The sequence below is a fragment of the Trichechus manatus genome, unplaced genomic scaffold (genome assembly GCF_000243295.1).
Source record: "Trichechus manatus latirostris isolate Lorelei unplaced genomic scaffold, TriManLat1.0 scaffold00031, whole genome shotgun sequence".
NCBI lineage: Eukaryota > Metazoa > Chordata > Mammalia > Sirenia > Trichechidae > Trichechus > Trichechus manatus.
The window spans coordinates 3,753,633-3,778,676 of record NW_004443967.1 but is presented as its reverse complement, the minus strand read 5'-3'; the positions used below and the strand labels follow the sequence as shown (position 1 = coordinate 3,778,676).

The window sequence follows — 25,044 nt, the reverse complement described above, 5'->3', positions numbered from 1 at the left end:
TTACCTAGCCAAGTTGGATTAGTCATACTAAACATAGCCCATTCCTAACCAACTCTTCAAGCTTTGGCAGGCCTAGCCCAGCTGACATTCCGGGCCCAGTTTAACATTACGTAATGAGAGCTTCACTCCCTTCTTGGGCTAGAAGTCAAAACAAACTTGTTGAACTCTACCCAGGGCACCAGCCTGGTTCCCAGTTACAGAACATGGGACCGCTAAGGGGCAGAACAGAGCTCCTAGCAAAAACTATAAAATCTCCAATGAGTTCTTGGGTTCATTCTAATCGTGGTCAACTTGAGCTTTGAGCTCAAGTCTTGGTGATCCCTAATCTAAATACTCCCTGCAAGTCTTGGTGATCCCTAATCTAGATACTCCCTAAATTTTGTCACATTGTGTTGGTATAAAACTTGTTTTCAAGGGATCATTTTCACGCATTTCTATGTTTGAGATTCTAACAAAAGCCCAGGAAGCAATGCGGTAAGAGGATCCTAGTGAAAGTATTCCAAAATAGCTGTCGTATGGGTAAGAAGGTGGTGGTGGTGGTGGTGGTGATGGTGGTGGTGGTGGTGGTGGGGATACAAAAGGACAAATGTCCTGCCAAAGTCTAGCTGTCTGTCCATCACTGACAGCATTCTTATGAACGGCAAGCTCTGATTTTCTATGTATTGCTAAATCACATGCATTGCTTGAAAAGTTTTCGATATTCTTCATGTGTGAATTCCAGCTCATTGCTTCCTAGTTAACCTTTGGCAGAGATGATTATAAATTCATCCTCATCACCATCACGAGCCTCCTGATCATCACATCAGCACCCGGGGCGTCCGAGAAAATAGGGATTTCAAGTGGAAAATATGTGAATTCACACTGAACACGTGGAATTTCACACACAAACTATTCCAGTAAGGGCAGGAAATAAATGGCACTTAACGCAAATGGTTCACAAAATCAATCTTCTTCCGGAATAGTATAGAGAGGAAAGAGAGAAACAAAGAGGTCTGGATCCTAGTCCTGATTCTACCACTGCTTGGCTCCACGGCTATATGACTTTACGGCAGCCACTTTCTCTCTCTAGGCCTCAGTTTCCTCAGGTATAAAGAGAAAGGATTGGGTGGGGGCAGGTAGATGTGAGTGGCCATTTAGCTTTCACAATTCTACAATTCTATAATTGACTCCACCAACCTACCCACCCCAATCACAGTGAACAAATTACTCTGAGATTGGGGCTAGTTGCTTAAGGAATTGTTTATATTAGTATGGTCAGGTCTCTTAGGTCCTTTTCTCTGACCTGAGTTGTTTTACCTGTCTTATACCAGAAGTCCAGGGCCAAGGGACTACCTCAGCCCATTTGTGCAATAACCTTACTTGGTGCCTACTATCTGTTAGGCAACATGCAACTTACTATCACCTCCCTCTGTTGTTGTTGTATGCTGTCCAGTTTATTCCAAATCATAGCAACCCTACAGGACAGAGGAAAACTGCCCCATAGGGTTTCCTAGGCTGTAATCTTTATGGGGGAAGATCACCAAGTCTTTTCTTTGGCAGAGAGGCTGTTCGGTTCTAACCACCGACCTTTCAGTAAGGAGCTGACTACTTAACTACTGTGCCACCAGGGCTCCTTATTAACCCCACCACCACCACTACCATCGCTTTACCCACAGGGCAGCCCTCGCTAACTCCCCTAGATAATCTATTTTTAAATTGTGAAGACAACAAACTTTGCCTACTAAATCAGCATCCTAATTACAACCATTAATTACCAGAGCTTGAGGGCTGTCTGCCCTATTCTAAATAGCTCCAGCCTACAGTGATTTTAAAATTATTTTGCTCTCCCCCCTCTCTGTCAGAAGCTGGAATGCTCAGTGACTATATAGCCTGCGTGGAACCTGGATTGGATGTGTCTGGCAGGCAGGTACATAACTTGGATCTCTGTGGTTGGAAGAGTGGCAAAGCAAAAACTTGACACTGAATGAGTAAGAACAGAAATGTGGTGAGAAACCCCACTGGATGGGCAAATGGAAGGGGCGGAGGAGGTGAAAGAGAGTGGGATCAAAAGGATCCTGGGCACCAGACAGAAGTGAGGAGTGAAGAAGTAGAAAAACGAGCCTGGCAGCATCTAGATTATGGTCAGAATCCTAGCCGTGGTACCAACATCCAACTGCCATCGAATAGACTCTAACTCATAGCAACCCACATGTGTGTCGGAGCAGAAATGTGCTCCATAGGGTTTTCATGGCTGATTCTTTGGAAGTAGATTGCCAGGCCTTTCATCTGAGGCAACTCTGGGTGGACTTGAACCTTCCAACCTTTCAGTTAGCAGCTGAGTGTGTTAAATGTTTGTACCAAACAGGGACTCCCCAGCCATGACATCTCCCCCAAACCAGAAGGAGTTCTTGCCCATGAAAAATCACCTAGAATACCTTGGCAGCCCCACTACCAAGAGAATTCACACCAAGATGGAGGGATCCAACCGTGGAGGGTGTTCTCAGTCCAGAGCTCTGGAGACGAGTTCCTCTGAAGATGCCTCAGAAAGCAGCAGGGCCTCAGGTGGATGGGGCCTTCATGGGTGACCAAATGGCTGCAGAATTCCCTAGGGACTCAAGTCATTACCTCCAGCTTGAAGGCAGGGGTTTAATCTGTCTTGCTCATACCCTTGTCCCCAGCAGAACTCAGTGCTCAATCACATTGGCTACACTGACCGGAGCTACCCCTAAGGTTGGTGTCAGGTCGCATCACCCTGGGAGTTATAAGACCTATCTTGCAGGTCTTTTCATAATTTGTATCCAGAAGCAGGTAAAGGAGATGATGTGCCTTTCCCACAAAGTCAAGCAAATGGGCTTTTGTCACAGTTATTTCCATGATCTTCTCCCCCACTACTTTCTGTCCCAGCCAAGGTTGGGGAGTAGGGAGACGCATCAGCCAGAAGTCTGATATCTGAGTAAGCGGGGTCTGAAAGACTTACTTGTGCCCCTGCTTCACTCCATAATTTCTAGTCTCACTTTAATCCTCACCTGCCAAGCTAATGAGCTGGTACTATCTTGTCTACCTCTAAACCTGGCCTGGGGATCAAGCCCCAGATAGCCAGTAGAGTAGAACAAGTGTGCCCGGAGTGTCACCCAATGTCACAAAAGATATGGACAGGTCTTTTGGCTTTGTAAGAGCTCGATAATGCTGAGACATTCAAGATCAAGTTAGATGGGTAACTTAGCACATATGTTTCAGGCTGTCTACAAGTCCATTAGGACACTGTATCCTTTGTATGAAAATTATAGGGTACTGTAGGCACCTCTGTGGTACCACCAAAGAATTACTCCGATTGTATTGCCCAGAAATGGATAAATAAGAGGCTGGAAGACAGTAGCATCAGGGGTAAAATCTCTCTTCTAAGACTTTTCCCCCAGTTCTTCTAGACATCCCTCCCTGGTGTCCAGATGACATCGATTAAATTCAGGCACTGCTCCACAAGGGATCTTGGCCTCGGGCTATGAGAAGAATAGCATCAAAAATTTGCTTGCCAAGAACCCATAAATTTAAACAAATCAGGATGTCAAGAGAAGGCTGCCTGGGCGTCATCATAAGGGAGAAGTCAAAAGCAGTGTGGTTTAAAATGAGACACACATACAGTCACCCCTCCGGCATGACTGAGGCTCCTTCTCTTACAAAGGAGGCCTGGTGGCACAGTGGTTAAGACTCCGGCTGCTAGCTCCCTTGAGGACAGGGAAAGCATGTCTTGGCCCATGTGACCACCTATAGTCATGGAACCATGAGGAGGTTTTTGGTGGGGACGGGGGCAGAAGAAGGGGTGTTAATTGAGATCTCCAATGGATAGCATGGCCAACTTGACAGAAGACATTCAACTCAGACCATGGCTCATCCTAATTCTGAGGACGGTGCTGAGAATGAGGGGAATGGTATAGACACACAAGTACCAATTTTACTTGAGCAAAACTGGGGACACAGCTTTGATCATGAGAGCACAGTCTTGAGGAATCAAGAATCCCAAAGAGACTGACCTATCCCTTTGGAACTGGAAAAGATGCCTGGCTTGCCCCTGCCTCAGGGACGCAGTCCATACAATGGAAGCTGTTTAGACTGAGAAGCTCCCTTCATCTCCTCCTCCCCATGTAGCCCACATCATGGGTCGTGGAATGCAGCAGAAAGGACCACACACTGTGCAAATATATGCTTCATGCTCTCAGGACTCACACCCACTCTCACAAAAAACATACCACTACTAAGTCCAAAAAAATGTGGGGTTCCTCCCAGAGCCATCTTGTGCATAATTCCTCCCATCCCTGGCAACCACCATGAATAGGACTTGACTCCGAACTCAGGCAAAGGGAGAAGTGAAAAAGCAAGGGATCCCTAACTCTCCACACCTAAAGCTCACCCTCCAAAATGGATTTGCCCCATAAAACTCCGCAAAAGCTGCGTTTCAATCATTCTACCAAGTGACCTAATTTTTTTTTGAATTTGCGGGATCCAAGCAATTTTTACTGTGTGTGGTAACAAGAGTTAACTGTTTCTAATTATTTAAAAAACAAAACCACACACACAAAACCAAACAAAAGTCTGGGCTGCCAACTGCCCAGAGACTCTGAAGCCACAACTTCCAATAATAAAGATTTTTCTTCCCAACTATCATGAACCAGAGTATCTAGAGCATCTCTGGGTCTGTGCAGAGTTCCTCACACGTGACCCAGCCAAGCTGGGCCCATTTGCCTCGGATGCTATGGAGCAGATGGTGGTATATGGTAGGGAGGTGGGCACCCTGGCTTTGAGAACACTGGCCGACCCAGTCCAGCAATTCCTCTCAGTGGATCCAAGAACAAGTTACTTAAAAGAAAGAAAAAAAAAAAGAACCTGTACCAGTTTCCTTCTCTTTAAAATGGGGGAAACAGTTCTTACCTATTGGGAGGATTAAATGAGTTAGTATATGAAAACCACTTAAAGCAGAGCCTGGTACACAGTTAAGTGCTCAATAAATGTTAGCTACTAGGTTATTTATAGGTAAAGTTGGAATAATATTAATTTTTCTCTCAAGGGGTAACTTTAAGGGTGAAACAAGGATATTTATGAAAAATGTAGTCCAGTGCCTGAAGGAGAGTAGATTTTTAATAAATGGTGGGCACTATTAATATTAAACCCTATCATACCACCACCAGGATAGAGTTTGTGTTTCTTTCCTTCCAAACCAAACTGATGAATTAAAAAACATCATGTTGTTGTTCTTGTTAGCTGCCACTGAGTCGGCCCCCATTTCATCGCAACCTCGTGTGCAAGAGAACGAAAAGCTGCCTGGTCCTGCACCACCCCTACGATCGGTTACAGACAGGGCCATTGTGATCCACCGGGTTTTCACTGGCTGATTTTCAGAAGTAAACCACCAGGCCTAGTCTGTCTTAGTCTGGAAGCTCTACTGAAACCCATTCAGCATCACAGCAACATGCAAACCTCCAATGACAGAAGAGTGGCTGTGTATGAAGTGCACTGGCCAGGACTTGAACACGGGTCTCCCGCATGGAAGGTGAGAAGTCTACCACTGAACCACCACTACCCCCCAAAAGCATTATACCCACTGAGAATTAGTAAACAAGTAATAGCTAATGTTGACAGATGCTTGCCAGGTTCCATGTATACCACCTGCCTTATATACACTAACTCATTCAAATATCCCCATCAATGAAGGTAGGTACAATAATTTTCCCATTTTATACATGGAAAAACTTAGGCCTCGACAGGTTCAGTATGTGGCACGTGGTCACTGAGCTAGCCAGTGACAAAGTCAGGGTTCGAACTCAGAGTCTTAACCATTGTACTAAACAGACTTCCCAGTAACTATAACTGAGTACCAAAACTACATTGTCTGCTCTAGCAGGATTTCCTCCCCAAAAAGGGCTTGCAAGAATGAGGACTTTAAGTCTCAAAGAGGGGATAACAAACAGCTCCTTTATATGGAAAGGATGCCCACTGAGAAAGGAGTCCCATCAAAGATCCAGAAGGAAAAGGTAAACACTGAGGAAGAGGGAAGAACTTCTTCTGAGTAACCTGGACCTCCGTTCCAACGAAAGGCCCCTACTTCACACAACATGAGAAAAGAACCCAGAACAATCCTCCACTGTCCAGCATTCGCTTTCTACCCACTTGTTCATCATGCCCAGAAGGGGGCAACAAGCTTAGCTGCAGACAGTCGTTTTCTGTTAATGGAATTCTAAGCCCATCAGTTTTCAGCTGGGAGGATGAGAGACGCTTTCACTGTGTTTTTCTAAAGCAAATATTTAGTGCTTTCATCTTTTAGTGCCCTAACATGCAATCTGTCACCCAAATAAGGACAAAAAAAAACCCTTCTCATGTGGGTGTTTGCAGAAATGATATCATGTTTCCAGTGTCAATCAAGCAAAGGGCAAGAGCTTTCAGAGGGGAGCCAATCATTTTGCATGCTCTTCTGGAGGCAGGTTGGAAAGAATTAAGACACCCAGGTCCCATGGTGACACTTGTCCACTTGTGAAAATAGTGCCACCACCGGCTTTTTAAAGCACCCCTATCAGTTCAATCAAGATGCAGAAAAGCAACTTGTTTGTAAGCTGTTTTGTTCTTCTTCTGCTTAGGTACCCATGCTTGGGATGGTGCGTGTGTGCGTGCGTGCGTGCGTGCATGCGTGTGCGTGCGTGTGCGTGCGTGTGCGTGCGTGCGTGTGCGTGCGTGTGCGTGCGTTTAAAAGGAAACCATTCTTCTCTCACGTGCCGAACATTCCTCTACAGAAACGTGTTGCCAGACAATGTAAGTTTCTTATCAGTAAACTCCCTCTTTCAGGTAAATCATGGATACCCTGACTCTACCACACTCTCCCAGAGATGAGAGTTGTTCAACTGGAAAGAAACACACACACACACGCATAAACAGGAAACTTGGGTTACTTGTAGAAGGCGGTTACAGTTCTTTTTCCTGGTTCTAAAGTGACTTTAGATGCCTGTAAAGCCAGAAGAACTATGACTTTGTTTGTGGGTGCCACCTCCCCTTCCCTCCCCTCCAATTTTTGCTTTCTGCACGGGGTCACTGCTCCCACTTCTCAATTGGCTGAAATGGCAAGTGTCCAAGTAATTACAAAGACAGGAATTAGATTACACAAGAATTTACATGTGTGCAATTGCCGTTACCTTCCAGCAAAATTCACAGCAGAAGCATCCTCTACTGCTCACTCAAGTGTGACACTCTGAGTTGGGGACCTTCGAGGTCACCTCTCATTTCCCAAGAGGAGGACAAGCACACGCACGGGAACCTAGTCACGTTATATCCCTGCGTTTCACCTTTCCCTAAGGAAGCATAAGGCCCTGGACCACAGCCGGTAAAACGGCGGCAGCGGCCTCCACACGCACATAGCAGCTTGTGTCTGAACCCAAATGGGAAGCTACCGACGATGGGTTGGGACAATTCAAGTGCTCCAATCTCTCAGCTGCTGGCTTCATGCAGGTGCTGGGACACACGAGGGCAGTCTGGGAGAGCCAGGTGGGGTCAACAAAATCAGCAGATAAAGCACCATCTTCATTTTAGACATTATGCCCAACCCTTGATAAACTGTTTTGACATCTAAGAATAACATAAACAATTCAAAACCAAATACTCCAAAAGTCACACTGCCTACATGGTTTGCAATAACCTATTTCCCTTACTAATTATATTTTCCTTTGGCCACTGTCAGAATTAGCTTGAATTCTCCTAAATTCACAAAGAGACCATGCACTCTGGGGTGCAGGCAAGAATAGCCCAGAATAAAAACCAGAAAATTCAGCAGAGACTTGTCAACACCTAACAAGTGAGACAAACCAAGACTACGGTTAAATCTCTTCTGCTGGAGAAGGCCTAGAGAAAGAGGGGAACAGAGAATCTGATCATCAACCAGGGAAAATCAGCCTCTGCATAAAAGACATGGATCGAGTCAATGCTACCTTTCAAGCAGAGGAAATAACGCCTACACCTCCTGTGACTACTAAGGGTAGCCAAGGGAGTTTGTCAGGTGATGAAATTGTTCTGTGTCCTGATGGTGGTGGTGGTGGTGGTGGTGGTGGTGGTGGTGGTGGTGGTGGTAGGCACATGAATTTACATGTACATTAAAACCCACAGAACTGTACACCAAAAAGTCTATTTTAATGTATGATAGATTTCAAAATATACTTTAAAAATCTACTTCGCAAAAGAAACCCTGGCCCCAGACCTAAAGTCAAGGACACAAACATACCTAGTGAGTGCAAGTCCTAAAAATATGCAGTTGTAGGTGACCCAACCAAGCAAAACTGCCCCCTGAAGGGAGGCAGGTTGGAGTAGGTTTTGCCGCCCCAAGCAGGACAGGGACAAGGAGAAACAAAAGTCCCATTCCCTTTAAAAGCAATCATATCCCTCTGTCACAACAGCGCATCCAGAAAGCTGTAAGTATACGCCCAGACGCTTGTCCCCAGCTGGCAGACATGGCAAGGGGCACAGAAATGACCCTACTTTCCTTTCAAGGAGGTCCCTAGGTGGCACAAATGGTTTGCACTTGACTACTAACCTAAAGGTTGGAGGTTCGAACCCATCCAGCAGTACTACAGAAGAAAGTCCTAGCAATCTGCTTTCGTAAAGGTTATACCCAAGAAAACCCTACGGAGCAGTTCTACTCTGTAACACATGGGGTCACCACGAGTCAGAACTACCTCGATCGGTAACGGGTTGTGTTTCGGTTTTCCTTCAGGTACTACATGCATTTCTGAAGCCAGTAAAAGATGCCATAAGCGGTCCTCCCCTGGACACGTTTCCCTCTCACCCCCACCCATCCTTCTCATGGGTTCTTGTAAATGTGGGAAAAGGAAAGAAAGTTGTCAGAGACAGAGCTGTGAACAAACACCAAACGGGACCTCCCTCTGGATCATTCTGAGTCTCTTACACTTTCTGGTCGAGGGGTTTGTCATTTCCCAAGGAAGAGTGGACTTCTCACCTGTCATGCTGTGCTCCTGGCAAAACATAAGCCCTGTCAGAAACCCAGCGGGCAAAGGCCGGGCAGAGCGTGCAGTGATTGAGCGTCTCCATGACCTTTCACGACCCCAGCCCTGTAGATCATGCTTAATCCAACATCATCTCCTGCCAGTTCTGTTTTCCTAAGCAGCAAGAGGCCACTGCTGGGGCATGGGGCCGAGACACAGGGGCGGAGGTGGAGCTTGTCAGAGCCAGTGACCAGTGGGTTGGGAAATAAACCAAGTGGGCCGGCTGCATCCTTCAGTCACCCCAATGCCTTTACCTCCCTGACTCTCACTTCCTCTTTTGCTGGTGTCTTCATTTCTTCTTTATCCTTACCCTTCCCCCTGAGAAGGAACTGGCTTTTCCTAAACAGAAGCTTCCACTCTGAGCACAAACATGCCTCTTACTTAGACCTTGCCGAAAAAGAGTTTTTCTTTCCTGGCACATCAATGACCACCTGTGGAGATAGATCAGCTCGGGGTGGCAGGGCCACGGACATGCGTGTGCACACAGACAAGCACATGCATTCCCAAAAGAAAATTAAAAATTATGTGGCTGCACAAAAGCAACCTCCTTTCCCATTTTCAGTCCAGGGAGGGGAGGCCAGGCAATGATCGAAAAATAACAGTTCATGGAAAAGGTGGCCAAAACTTGAACTTGGCCTCATCAGGGACCACATGCCACTTCCACCATCCTAGTCCCCTAAACAAAACAAAATTTTAAATGTATCTAACTGCAGAGAGGCTTAAAACACACTTCCAGAGATGCGATGGAGAAGGCTGGAAGGGTGTGGAATAAAGGACAAATAATGACGTAGCTCCTAGTATTATCTCGTATTAAACTAGCAGCAGGTTATGCGATAGACACCTTTCAAATAAGGTACATAAGACTGGTCCTGATAAGGTAGGATAAACACTAGGACAGTCCACTTTGCTTTCCTAAAAATAACTGTCCTTAATAAAAATGAGTAAATTAAGTTGCGGAGTCTGGGCTGAAACATGAGTCCTCCACCCCCTCTCTTCAAGCACTGATCAAGTATTTTATTTTGATTTTGAGGATTCTATGGGGTTTGCCATGAGTCAGATCAACTGGTATAAGAAATAAAGGAATCCCTGGATGGTGCAAATGGTTAATGCACTTGGCTGTTAATGGAAAGGCTGGAGGTTCAAGTCCATCCAGGGGTGCCTTGAAAGAAAGACCTGGCAACCTACCTCCGAAAATTAGCCATTAAAAACCCTACAGAGCACAGTTCTGCTCTGACACACATGGGGCTGCCATGAGTCGGAATCAACTAAACAGCAACTGGTATAAGAAACAAAACTTCTCAGGTTAATTTATACTCTCCCATGACACACAGTTTAGCCCATTTAAAAACAAAATCTGTCACCTCACAGAATTATAAGAGGGGAGGATTCAAAACAATAAATTGTGTGCATGACAACATGTCACACATCAAAGTCCCAAGTCATCTCTATTAATGACCTTTGTCACATGGGACACCAAGAAAATATATGACTCACAAAGAACAGGGAAAGGGAGGTAGCCAACAAGATAAGAGCTGTGAATTCAGCCAGGGAGTCCTGGCGTATGGCAGGTGGGGCTCGGAGGCCTGGATGCTCCCACTTCCACATGGCTGAACTCCTGAGAAAGCCTCCAGGACTTCCTCCTTGGGCTTCCTACTTCGTTTACCAGCTTCACAGGATGGGAGAGAAGTGTAAGAACTGAAAAGAACAACGTTCACAATGACATCTCTTTTCAGTCCAAGGAATGGCAAACAACATGGAGAGTAAGGCCCAAAAAGGTCTCCTCCCTCTGAGGCTGCTTCACTGGTGGCCCAGCTCTGTGCAAGTTGTGTCCTAGCGGGGAACCTGTGATTCTATCACATAGGGCTCTGATAAGCTGGGTGGAAATACAGCATGTTCACGATACACTGGGAACATGACCTCCATCGGGCATTAGAATTTCTGACATAGGCATCAAGATGTCCACTTATACTGCTGTAGCGGTGAAACTGCTAGGGAACTCCATGAGCCCACTTAACCTAAAAGAATTCAGCAGATAAGCCTTGCCAATAGAGAATAAGAGAAAGAAAGAAAGAACAAAATGATATGGGCGGGTGGTGCAAATGGTTTGGGCTCAACTACTAATTTAAAAGTTGGTGGCTTGAACACACCCAGCGGCACTGCCTGGCTGTCTGCTTCCATAAAGATTACAGCCAAGAAAATCCTATGGAGCAGTTCTACTCTGTAACACATGGGGCCGCCATGAGTCGGGTTTTTGGTTAGTTGCCATCCCAGCCAATGAGCATGAGGGTAGGGGTGTGAATTTGCTGGTCCATTTGCAAAGAACTATCAAGGGCTGTACAAGCAAAGCCATGAGTCACTTACATATGAGGACATTATGGAATGTTCTGGAGTCATTTTGTCTTCACAATTTTCAACTTACACCTTCTCCCACATGAGATGCAACTGTACTATAGCCACACAACTTTGGAAACAGCCTAATAGTTTACACTGGACAATCGCTAAGCACCTTATGGGACATCCTCTTCTAGAATGGATGACCATTAGAAGTTTTAGGAAGAGTCTTCGTGGCATGGCAGTGTTTCTGCTATCGAGAGTTGGAAAATAAGCAGGAAACAACTGCATATACGCTATGAGCCCATCTACAACGTTTGAAACACATTTTGTAAAGACTGGAAGGAAGTATCTCAAAATATTAACTTTGCCTTTAGGAAGCCAGTATTTTAGCATTTTCTCCCTAGCTACTTTATTAGTTTAATAGGTGGGGGAGGGGAGCAAATTTAAAAATTCTAGTGTATCAGAATGCTTGCTAATCCAAAATTAGAATGTAGGGTTTTACACTGCAAATAATTGCCCACTAATATACTTTGTTGTATGAATCCAGACTTTCCATACATAACATGTACTGAAAAATAAAGTATCCAGGAAATGAAGTAACATCTATATTTGTTTCAAATGACTAACAAGCCAAAAGAAAACTCTGGCCATGATGCCATGATTTTTCTAGAAATCATACATATAAGCCACAGATTTATAGGATGTGGTCTAATAAACTTAAGAAAAGTTTCATATCCTCCCACCAAAATGGTTAACTCCCTGTCTATGTAAGTAGCTTTGCAAATTTAGCAGAAGTCTCTTTTTCCCTCAAATTTATAGGCTGAGAGGTTAATGAGCAAGTAGCAGCAATAGCATACCCCCTCCTGAAGACGGACGGACGGACAGACAGACAGACACACACACACTCTAAAATGAAAAAGAACTGCAAAATCCTCAACTTCAAAACAGGCTCAACACTACCAAAAGGATCAGTCAACCAAAAAATCAGAAGGAACAGTCGGCCCCATCTTGCTAGTTCTCAGCCACCGGATCAGAAAAAGTGTGTAGAACTCTTGAAGAGGAAGAAAAGAAGGAATAAGAGAAGGATTCAGACAAGGAACTTCAAAACAAAGTTTGTTCGCAAGTATTTCCATGAAAATGGTATTGACTAAGCAATTACAGGAAAAAACACCTTCTTTCTTATCTGAATGCATTTATGCCATGGGTCCCACCCTATTATTGTCACTATCAAGCACGTTAATAGCCCCAATGTAATGATGACTTTGTGTGGTTAGCTTTAAAATGGATGTGAATAGCTAACTAGAAAGAAGTGACTCACCTCTGCCCTGGTGGGGTATTGACTTTCTTAGTCATATTTACTCAACTGGTCTACCAATCTAAATTCCCTTGAGGAGAGACCTAAAGCTTAGAACCGAGCTGAACTGCAAGGAGAGAAAGAAAGTTAAACAGGGATGGAGCAGATGATCCCGAATGTAATTCTTGTAAAGCAAAATTGGACTTTAGATGTCCTGAATCCGAAGTTTCCTCCCAGCTCCTGGGAAGGCTGGGTGTTCAACAAGATCAAACACCTTCTCCGTTAGCAAGCGGAAGATGGTTGGGGTGGAAGGCTGTGAACAATGGGCTATTCCCATGGTGTTTTATTAACAGCAATTTTATAGCTCCAGCACTCAGCTATGTGATCTTAAGCAAACTGCTTCATCTCCTTGTGCCTCAGTTACCTTATCTGTAAAACAGTGATAATCACAGCACTTCCTTCTAAGGGTTGTTGTGATGCTTTGAAGAATTACTATAGGCAAATGGCTCACAGCAGTGCCTGGACCATAGCAAGCACTGTATTAAATATTCTTGGATCAGTATTTCAAGGGATCCTTGTAAGTACCCAGGGAAGCGGCTGCTGGCCAGGTATTCCACTGCCATTCCCTTTTTACAGATAAAGGAATGACATGGCAGAGGAGTGAAGCACTTTGCTCAAAAGAGGTGACTTAATGTTGGACTCAAACCCAGTTCTGACTGCTTATTACGTGTGGCTTCTCTAACGCTAATCAGATCATCTCTAGCACACTCATGCTGTGGATAGCGATGTTCAAGCACCATCGCAATTCTCGAAGCGTAGGTACTGTGAATGTTATTTAACTAACCCCCTAAAAACCTATCTGGAAATGTGCTGCAAAACTGGACTTCCACAGTGGCAGCTGGCCCTCACACCGATGAATGGCCCATCACACTGACATGCTCTAAATCATGGTACTTTACCAAGAATTTTGTTGGTGCTTGTGCTGTACCGAGTTCCTCTCACACAGCATCTGCTCCATAAACTCATGTGATGCTCACAATAGCCCATGCGTGCTCCCCCTTCGCTGATTGGGAAATTGAGGCACTGAGCAGTTGGGTAACTTGCCCAAGTTCCCCCATCCTGTAAGTGGTGTCTGTGTGTCTGGCTTGTTCACAATGTATAGATTGAGACCCAATCCTGGAAATGTGGCATCTCGGCCCCTCCCCAGGAGATATTTCCCTGTCTGAGGACAACGCTAAGTGATGGGAACAGTCGCTGGCGCCAGGGAGCTAATCGGCTCCTGAGGATCTTGGGTTATAAGCAAGAAGTTTGTCTTTCTGTTTCATTTTCCTCATACTCAAAGCAGGTGACTGGTTCTCCTTCATCTACCTCCTAACTCTGACCAAAGATCAATGAGTAACCATTTGCCAGGCCCTTGTGGAGGAATAGCTATGTTCCGGTATGGTCTTATCACTGATAGTCAGAATGACCAGTTAAGTTTATTAAAAGTCAAACCAGGAAGGGGCTGAGACAAAAAGCTTTCATCAGGGCCCAGCTCCTGCACAAAAGGTGGGCCTCCCTACTTTCTCAGATAGAGGCCAGCTGGGACTTCTCAGCTCCAGGAAACTCAGGTACAGGCAGGGTCAGAGGCCAGAGAAAAGAGAAGTTCAAAAGACCCATACACACTCTCAGTTTTACTCACATTTAGCTGAAGGGCAATGGTTAGACCAGAAGATTTCCACAAGACACCTACATATGAAGTTACTAAACAGAATGAAGGCCCATTACAGTGCAGAAAAGTGTCCTTGATATTATTATCAGGTGGAAAGAAAATGCAAAACTGTAGAGTACAAGACCAATTTTGTAAAACATTTATAAAGTTCATGCACGTGAACAACTAGAAAGCAAGGTGTCCAAATTTTCAGAGATTTTTAATAGGTGATAAGGTATGGTGTTTACATATCCTTCTATGTATTTTTCTACATGCTCAAGTTCTCTTAAACAGCCATTTACTACTTCTTAAATTAAAAAAAAGCTTTTAAAGATGATTTATTCCACCTTTTCACTCTCCAATGGCAAAATACATGTACACATGTTACATATTATTCTACATCTCTGTTATAGGAACCATATTTCCTGTACCTGTAGCCCTAACATGAAGTTCATTCAGCACCTAACACATAATAGGTACTCAATAAATGTTTTTAAAAGACAGAGACTTTACTATTGGCTCCTAAATACGTGCTTTTCTTCAAAAAAAAAAAACAAAGAAAGGAAGCTACCACTAGTACTAAATCATTTGCTGTTTACATCTAAAGAGTTACTTTAAATTGTCCTATCTGCATTGACTTTTGCTTTCCTGAAGATAAAAGCATGTTCTAGATGTTCTTTATTCTCCAGGACTACTAATTTGAAGAGAGCTGTCACTTCCCAGCACTGAGCAGTGTGGAGTACTGACATTCTATTGAATTATTTAAAGGAAATTAACAATGCTTCCTGTCCTTGGAGAGCAATATCTGTGAGAAAAGCCATCCGCGAGCGCCCGGGGTAGGCGTCACTGAAGAGAAGGGAGGATTTCTCAGCACCCCGAATTTCAGAAGAAAATCTATCAGTCCTAAATTACTGATAACAAAGGGCAAGTTGAGGTTATAACATCTCTTCCACTGGGAGCTGTGAAGAGTCCCAGGAAAGTATTTCCGGGGGGTCAAGTTCAATGGGATAGCGCATTGTTCATCATTCTCACAGAAGCCACATGAGCTACTGGCTCATGCGGCCTCTGTCTCCTGGGAGCCAGCCACCTTGAGTCACACGAGCACCACCCTCCACCCCCGCGTTGTAAACTGGCATTTTTATGGATATGATTTCCCTATCAGTGGTCAGTACACTCAGACATCATGGCACCCATTATCACATTGACCCAAGGAGAACTGAGGGGTCATGGCAGATGGGCCCTGCCCTACTGGAGGTAAACTCTGGATGGGCGGTTCCATTTCAGAGCTAGCTCGTCTCATACCGTCATTCTGCTCCGAGACCTACCTCCATACACCAGGGCTCCCCAACCTTTTGTAAGGAGTGGTTCCTTTTCATGTCCCTGAAGACTTGAGTGCTGACAGTGAAGTCTGAGGGGGGGTAGAAGTGCTGACAGTCATGTCCCTGAGTGCAGCAAGGGAGGGGACACTGCTGCCAGGAAGAAAGGGGAACAGAGTGAGGCTTGGGAGGGAGGGGACGCAGTCAGCAAGGCAGACATGGCCCCCAGCCTGACTTTCTGCCTTAACCCACACTTCTCCTCTACAAGGTCCAAATGAGGATTGTGATTCCCAACATGAACCCAGAACTCTTCCACCGCCCTGCCTTCCAGCTCAAGGTCTCCTCTGGCGACATCTCAAACACGGCTCCTCCGTGCACTCTCTCTTGACTGCCTTCCTATTGTGCCCCTTCCCATTTCCCCACCCCTACCCATCATTCCCCAACAGATTTAGCTGCCCCTTCCCCTGAGCCTCCAGAGAGCTCTCTAGCTAGCGTTCTCTCTTCCTCTTTTTCTCAACTTACCTTACTGAATCTTCTATGAGTTTGAACCCCATGAAAACTGCTGATATGTCTAACCTACCAAACGGCAATGACGTATGGTTCCACCCCATGCTAGAATTGTCATGGATCTGCCTTAACACCCCCTCCCCTGCCAGACTACAATCTTTTTTAAGAGAAGCAACTATATTTCCATTGTTGGATCCCTCACAAGATCTGGCAAGCAAATTCCTTGGGTGCTCAAGGAGTCTGCACTGAATTGGATTTTAACCTAACAGGGGCCCTATCACGAGAGCAGCTACAGTTTACTCACTGCCTGGTCATTCAGGGCCCCAGGCAGGGCTGTGCATGTTATCCCACTAGTCCTCACAACCACCCTGTGAGGTAGGTATTGTTGTGCCCATTTTACAGAGGAGGAAACTGCCTCAGAGAAGCTAAGGAGCATGCCCAAGGTCACACAGCTAGTAAATGGCAGAGGGGAATACAGAACAGGTCTTGGTCGACTGTGTAGACGGCTGCTGTGTAGACTCATCTGCCTGTTTACTAAGGCTCTATTAAACTGGGTAGAAAACTTAGTGTAAAGAACAAACTGGGGTCAGAGAGGGGCTATTTCACAAAGAAATATCAATCCTAATTATCTGTAAAAAAAAAAAAAAAAAAGGAAAGAAAAATGTGCCTTTTAAATTCATCATAAAGGGTATATATACCTTCTCTACTCAAGCTTTTTTAAAAAAAAATTTATGAAAAAAAATCCCATGAACAACTGTTTCATCCATCTTAATCCTGAATAACAGAATTCAGGACTAAGAATATGAGATTGAACACAATACGCACCATCTTCTGATATTCCCTAAATATCAGCCTGAGTATAGTGGGTATTGAGGACGCTGGGAATAGGAAATCAATGAAAATAAGGATAGATCTATAAAACGACAGCCACATTTAGAGAACAGTTTACATGGTTACCATTGTACCTGGTCCTTCCGTGGATCTCAAGTCTATCCAGGTGCATTAAAACCATGCAAGGGCAAAGTGAGCCCCCATATGGGAGGAGACCACCCTGCCCACCAACTGGCACTAGTCCCTGCTGGCTGCAGCTGACCCTGAGTCTGGACTTGGAAAGCCACCACTGCCAGAAGCGCAGAGTTCTACCCCCCAGGAACCAGAGCCTCTCACCCTGCATTCCACCACCCCCCAACCCCAATCAATTCATTTGTAAACAGGAGTGTGAGTCATTAGGCAAGTGGGAGTCCATACAGAGATTAGCCCAACTTTATAGCTAAGGTAAACCTAATTTTGCCTTGTGACAGCAGTGACTCACCTCACTGTCTCCCACCAAAGGTGACATGGTTTACCTTTCAATTGTTTCTGGAAGGAACTCAGCAATATAGGGGTTTAATCCTTGTCTGCCTGCTTTCTTTGTTTCCTAACACAATGCTAAGAGCAAGAGGCAAGTTTCCCAGAGAAGGAGTTTGGGAAACAAATGCATCTAAGGTTACCATAGACCACATCATCTTTGCTATCTTCCCTGAGTTATTTTCTCGAGGCCTATGCTTCTACAGGACATTGTGGCTTATGAGGAAATGTTACACACACACACATACACACAACTCTTTACAGATTGAGATATTCTTCCACAGCTGGGAAACTCAGAGCCAAATCTGCAGGCCACTCCTACCAACCTTTTAGAGGCTACCAGTTTTGAATTTGTAGGATTAATCTTATCTCCATTGATCCTATGGGCTTACCCTAATTTTCACTTTATTCTAATTTCCTTATCTATTCACTTCTAACCTTTTACATAATACACTGTTTTGTAAGCCACCTCAAATCTGGGGTTCAATAAGATGTCTTACAAACTGAACGTATACACAAATACAAAATCCTTTTCTGCATGAGAAGAAGGGTAATTGCATCTCCCCTAACAAACACAAAGCCCTTCAATGGATCCTAAAGATTAGAAAGTAGACATCTGCTGATTTTTCTGCTCAACATCCATTCATGCTTTTTTTTTGGTTAACAGTACTGTGGATTTCTTTTGGGGTACCACCCTGACTCTCAAAAGCCATGTGTTTTAGGCCCGGGGTAGACAAGTTTATTCCCTTCATGCCCACTCACACACTGCAGTCCTGTATCACAGACACTTGTGCTGAATCAAGGTCTCAGGCCTGTGGGGAAGGTTAAGCTCCTTCTGGACTTGAACCTGCCTCTATACAGTAAAGTCAACCTGGAGGACACCAGAGACAAGAGCTGGAGACAGTGTCCTGGTACATGGGCCCCTGGATTCAGCCATGCTTGATGCCTACTAACCTCTGGACTTTTCAGTAATGGACCAATAAACTCACTTTGCTCATGCCAGTTTGAGTTTGAGAGAGGCATTCTAACTGGAGCAGTCTCGTCTACTTAGTCAGACTGGTCTCAATAACTGTCCATCCAGGAATCAAGTGATAATGAGAAAAAACTGGAGATACTCTCCAGCTACTGCCATAGAGTCAATTCCTACTCATAGCGACCCTATAACGACAGAGTAGAACTGCCCCATAGGGTTTCCACGGCTGTATTCTTTTGGAGCCCTGGTGGCATAGTGGTTAAGAGCTTGGCTGCTAGCCAAAAGGTCGGCACTTCAAATCTACCAGCCGCTCCTTTGAAACCCTATGGGGCAGTTCTACTCCGTCCTATAGGGTTTCTCTGAGTCGGAACCGACTCAATGGCACCTAACAACAACAACCTTTCCAAAGTAGACTGCTACATCTTTCTCCCACAAAGTGGTTGGTGGGTTCCAACCACTGGCCTTTTGGTTAGCAGCCAAGCACTTTAACCACTGCACCACCAGGGCTCCCTTTGGAGATACAGATAAATAAAGGCCTCATGAGTTTTATGCTCCTGACGTGATAAGGAGTTATAACAAGGCAATGTATTAGAGTAGGTTTGAGTACTTTTTGAAATAAGGAAGAATGTGGTTTGTGGCCAGTCTCCGGGAAAGACGTGGGCCCCACTTCAGCAACCACACACCTGCTGGAATTGTCACACAGGTTTTCCTTCTCCTCGAGGACCCTCCATCAAAGCTACTTAGTGCACTGACCTATGTTAAGATGTGGTATCCAAGAACACAGCAGATCCAGAAAGTAGGGGCCACATATACTTAACTGTGCTAAAATCTGCCTTTCAACTTTCTCCAGAAGCACCGCCTATCTGTGACAAGGTTGCTTGCTCCAAATAGGATTTCAAGAGGTGTATTTCTTCTGGGAAAGGGAAGTTCTTAGGCTGTAAAATGTCAAGGGAGGGCAGGCATAAGGGAACTGTAAGTTCGATTTTCATTGGTGGCTTAGCACTGGAGGACATGGTGCACTGAAAAGTTCTGGACCTGGCCACACGGATCAAGAGTCCAGGTGTCCCAGCCACAGAGGTGGAGCAACATTTGTGTATCCCACTACTTTGTTTCTTTACGAGCTTACAGCCCCTTCACTGGGTAGCCAAACAACAGTCAAAATGTAGTATGACAGAATGGAACCAAAAGAGCTAGAAAGTACCAACTGCCCAGCCAGGAAAAACAAACACACGCGGGTATAAAAGAGAAGCTGAAAAACATTTTTTAAAAAATCCTCAAAAGACTGAAGCCTCCAGATATAAAGGTTTTGTATGAAATATTCTTCAGACTTAAAAAATTCTGGTTGTGTCTTTTCTGTAAGGTTTTCTCACCTATAGCAAGAGGGAAAGGGCAATTTCGGGTCTCTAAAAGAAATTAGAATGTAAAATGGAATAGGTTTTAGAAATCACTCATCTAATTATTTCTTTCGCACTTTCATTTAATTCCAAGGTCTAGATGCAAAGGAACTTGCCCAAGACGACATGGCCAGATTAGGGCTGATACTAAAACTCAGACTTCAAAAACTAGGGAATCAGCGTCCTATGCTGGAAGAATTTTATTTTGAAAACACAACATCTTTGGAGGAATAAGAAATCTGTCTTAGAGAAGGATATGGATAAAGGCGATTCACTAAAGAAACAAAATACTAGAAATAATAAATGAATTTTTTTTTAATTGGTGGAGAGGGTAAAATCCTTACATCCCTTAATCATTTGCCCACATATACATGCAGGTGTGTGCGCAAACAACAACAAAAAAAAAAACAAATAAAACAACACCAACAAAACCTGCAAACACATCTATAACCGTGGAACAAGAATCAAGGTCTTCATAGGTGATGCCAATCTAGCTTTAAGCTCCTTCAATAATTCTCATGTTTGTAAGTGAGGTAACTTTGATGTGAACTAATTATATTTGAAATATGTTGTCGTATTAATGCAGATGCCAAAGAAAACGTCTAATTGGGGTACCAGATAGACTACCTTTTTTATCATTAGAGACAAGCCTGGTTCTTCCCCAAAGCAGGACATCATCACTGACATAGCAAACGTATGCAACATTTTTTTTTTTGTTATTATTTTTTGAAAATGTGAGTGGGTGTGAGTGACAAGGCGTGAGAGTGTGCACACAGGGCACGTGTACACACACACGAGCACATCTGGATGTACGTGTGTAGGTAGGCAGGGATCATCAAATATGGAGGACAATGTCCTACAGTCAGGAATGGCACACTTACAGCAACTTACTCGCGCAATATCACCCAGCCATCCTGCTCAGAGTTAACAATAGGTGAAACATAATCACCATCTCTGTACTTAAAAAAAAACCAAAAAAACAAAACAGTTGCTGTCCAGTTGATTCCAACTCATGGTGACCCCGTATGTGTCAGAGTAGAACTGCACTCCACAATGTTTTCAGTGGACATGATCTTCTGGGAGTAAATCATCAGGCCTTTCTTCCAGGGCATCTCTGAGTGAATTTGAACCGCCAACCTTTCAGTTAGTAGCCAAGTGCTTAACTGTGTACGCTACTCAGGTACTTCCCCTGTGCTCAAGGGGTATAGAAATAAAGTCTACCCTGGCCATCAAGGAACTCAACTTAGTGAGAAAGAGACAAGGATACAACTGAAGGCAAAACAGAATGAATGCAAAAGGTGCTAATGTTTAGGCCATATTTATCGTTTACAAAACACTGTTCACCTCGCCTCAACCTCAGCACTCCTACTAATTAGCTGTTATGTGGCCCTCTATCTCTGGGGCTCAGTTTCTGGGGCAAATGGGGATGCTGGCTGCCTTCTAAGGCCCCCGTCCACCTCTAACAGGCTACAACAGTGCAGGGCGAGGGGAGCTAGCCCCTCAACGTGCCCTAAGCACAGACAGAATGTGCCTGAATTTCTGAACAGGGCCATTATATAGTAACAGGCTAGATTTAACATAGTAAAGTCACATTTAAGGAGAAGAAGCTGCAAATGCTTCTTATTCTTATAACTTCTTGTTCTAGATAAAAGCTCTACATCGTCGGGGAGAAACATTTTAGGGATAAGGCATCATGAGTGGTAATCTGCAGCATCATTTCCGAAGATGCTTACCAGTTAAAGGGAAATTTTGCAAATGTCAACTTGTTTTTGTTTTTATTCCTGTGAGGGGAAAACACTGCCTTATTGACCATTGAAAAGTTGGAAGTAAAACATTTTTTTTCATTTTGTTAATAAATAACTGTAAAATGAGCACAAAATATGTATTTTTAAAGAGTTTGGAATAACGTATGAAGAGTTATTTGGGTAACTTTCAAAAAAGGAGATGCTTTTACTTTTTAACTGACATCAACACTAATTCACTCTATTTAAGTGAAGGTCAAGGCTTTATGGGGATTAAAGGTGATAATGTGAAGATTTGTGACATAAGCCACAGCATGCAAAAAATGAGTTAAGTTTCTAACAGACATGGTTGGAATACTAACTGAAGTCCTTTCTAAGACAAGCCTGATTCCTGGGACACACATAACTCTGAGTGCCCACACGCCTTTCCAGTCTGTTTCCTTCAACAGCAGTGAGGTTTCCATGCGACCTCAAGCAGGGGAAAGAAAAGTGAAGCTCCTCCCTGTAACTTCCACATCCACCATCTGCATGTGGAACTGAGAGTCTGTGTCCCGAAACAGTGTAATCCCCTCAGACATGCGAAATGCTCGTCAATTACTGAGGAACAGTAGTTGATTCACATGTTCAAGCATAAAATATAATAAGCCCATCTACCTTACCCAGCAATGACTGCCGTGCAAGAACTTCCGACAGAAGCTTGAGTCCAAGAACCCAGGCTGCAAGAAGCTTTGTGAATCCAGTTAATAAAATATGCTGCTCTTCTAATGAGAGTCTTGCTAAAGGGAAGTTCCTTCTACTCAGCCAAGCCTGTGGAAAGGAATGTTGCTTCATTTTCCACCACGGTCCACCATGAACAGCACCCGAGCAGAAACCAGTGGCCAAGAGGGGGAATAGTGTCTGATTTGGACTTGTGATGTCTAGTAGGCAGTCCTCTCTTTAAAAATCAATGTATCACCTATAACAGGACAACGAGCAGCTAAAAATGGGACTGAGAGGTTACAAAAACATCACAGGAGGCTGGGTGTACCTGGGAATCTAGCTACCACTCGAGAAATTGAGATTGCTTTGGTCTGAAAAAGAAAGCAGTGTTGATAAACAGCACCCTCCTCCCCTATCAATGGGGATCAAATATTTGAAAACGCAAATAACAGGTTTCGAGAACAGCCCTGGAATTTCTCCTGGAAATATTTTCATAATTCACAACTTGTTAGCCACGGGAGCCCCAATTACATGCTCTCTTTTCTCATTTCTACCAACCAATTAGTAACATTAGGTAATAGCATACTATTTTCTCCTAATGTGTTTCCTGACACCATCAAACTCCAGAGGGTCTTCATGGTGCAAAAACTGAATAATTGTGCCAAGAAGGGCTAATTTATGAGAAAATGTTATTTGAACCTTCTTGGGTGTTTATAAAAACAAACCATTTGGGCTGAGATGAGCGATAGATGTGAAATCAATTGCATGGAAACTTCTTAAATTGAGAGGGTTTTTTAAAAAGTTCTCTCCCGATTTTATAAAAGGAGGAATCACATTGGAAGGATATAAATATTTGAAACCAATGGATTTCCACAGGTGGTACCAATCTAGACATCATCTCGTTCAGAATGGGAATGTATGCTAGAATTTGGGGAAAAGCTTGCCAGCTCCAACCACAGACATCCCTTGTTCCAAAATGGCACTCGCCTCCCAATGTGTTACCCCCAGAGAAATCATGCTAATGCTAATCGGACCACATGGGCAGTCATCACTGTTTTCATTGAGCATATGCCTGAGACAGCTACGTGGGCTCCTGCCTGCACCATGGTGATGATTAAAGGGAACTGTGAGAGAAAAAAATCCCTACATTGTGTGTTTTTTGCAAGTGTGCATACATGCACTCATGTGTAGAGAAGGCATCAAGAGATAGTCCACACATGAACTGGAGGGTCAGTGTCATCTTGCTCCCATTACTTCCCACTAGCAAATAAATGGGTTTACCCGTCAAAGTGTGGGCCCCTGAGTCGCAGCTCCCACGTCCCCATATTTAGACGGCTCTGATGTTAACTTCTAGCTTTTGAGGTTCTCTTAAAGATGGTTGAGGGTTTTCTGCTCCTTAAATTACAATCATCTTGTTGTTGTTAGGCACCATCGAGTTGGTTTAGACTCACAGCGACCCTATATTCAACAGAAAAAAATGTTGCCCAGTCCTGCGCCATCCTCATAATCGTTGCTATGCTTGATCCCATTGGTGCAGCCACTGTGTCAATCCTTCTTGTCTTCCTCTTTTTCGCTGACCCTCTACTTTATCAAGCATGAGATCCTTCTCCAGAGACTACCTCTAATATGTGCAGTGTGTCCCCACCCCTCACAAAAAACAATAATAATCATCTCAGCAAAGTACTCAAGAAACATTAATACCACAAACAGCCTTGTAGAGTAGTGATCAGAACTGATTACAAAGCAGTTGACCCAGGCTGGGTCTGCCCTGAGTAGAGAAACTATCTTCCACTATATCAACTATGGTCCAGGCAGCGGGGCAAATTTAGACTAAGTGAGTTTTCCTATCTCCAGAATGTAAACATATCTGACTTTCTGAATGCTCTGCTGTTGTTAGCGGCCATGGAGTCAGCCTCCAATTCATGGCGATCTCATGTACAACAGGATGAGACCATTGTTGTCCCTAGGGTTTTGACTGGCTGATTTTCAGAAGTAGACTGCCAGGCCTTTCTTCCTAGTCTTAGTCTAGAAGCTCTGCTGAAACCTGTTCGGCATCACAGCAACACCCAAGTCTCCAGTGACAGACAAGTGATGGCTGCCTTTAAGGTGCACTGGCCAGGAATCGAAACCCAGGTCTCCCATATGGAAGGCAGCACTTCTACCACTGAATCACTAATGTCCCCTTAAAACAGGTAAAAACAACCAGAACAGTAACAAACAAACAAACCAAACACTAAACAAAGCAGAAAGACTCCCCAGGCTGGAAATCACTTTATCTGATCATAATCTGTACACTGCTATCTGGCTAACTGCCACAACTTCAAGGATTATCACCAGAGTAGAAAACAACAAAGCCAAAAGGCCAAACTTGAGTCACGGAGATAATTTTTCTCCTCAGCCCACCTACAGAAACAGTTACTAGAAATAGTTACTAGTTTTATAGATTAAAAGACTTTAATGCTTCAGAGAGACCAAAAAGTCTGAAGTTATCTTTCTTCATTGTTTAGTTCCATGTAGAGTCTGTTAAGCTATGTACTTTTTGAAATAAGTAGGCTTGGAAATCTTTGCCCCATAACAGTAATTACAATAAGAGCATTTAACTTCCAATAAAAGGGCAGGTATAATTTTGAAAATTAAAACAAATATGGAAAACAGGAACAAGACAAGGATGCCCTTTATCACCACTCCTATTTAACATTGTGCTGGAAGTTCTAGCTAGAGCAATAAGGCAAGAAAAAGA

At 44.0% G+C, this 25,044-nt stretch overlaps 1 protein-coding gene across 1 annotated transcript in view; it reads right to left on the bottom strand.

Moving 5' to 3' along the window:
• TCF7L2 (transcription factor 7 like 2) overlaps positions 1-25,044 on the bottom strand; it is a 126,475-nt gene that overhangs the window by 58,515 nt on the left and 42,916 nt on the right. Inside the window, exon 2 of the mRNA XM_023729951.1 lies at positions 15,652-15,792. Coding sequence (XP_023585719.1) covers positions 15,652-15,792 — 141 coding nt within the window. The remainder of the gene's footprint in view (positions 1-15,651; positions 15,793-25,044) is intronic.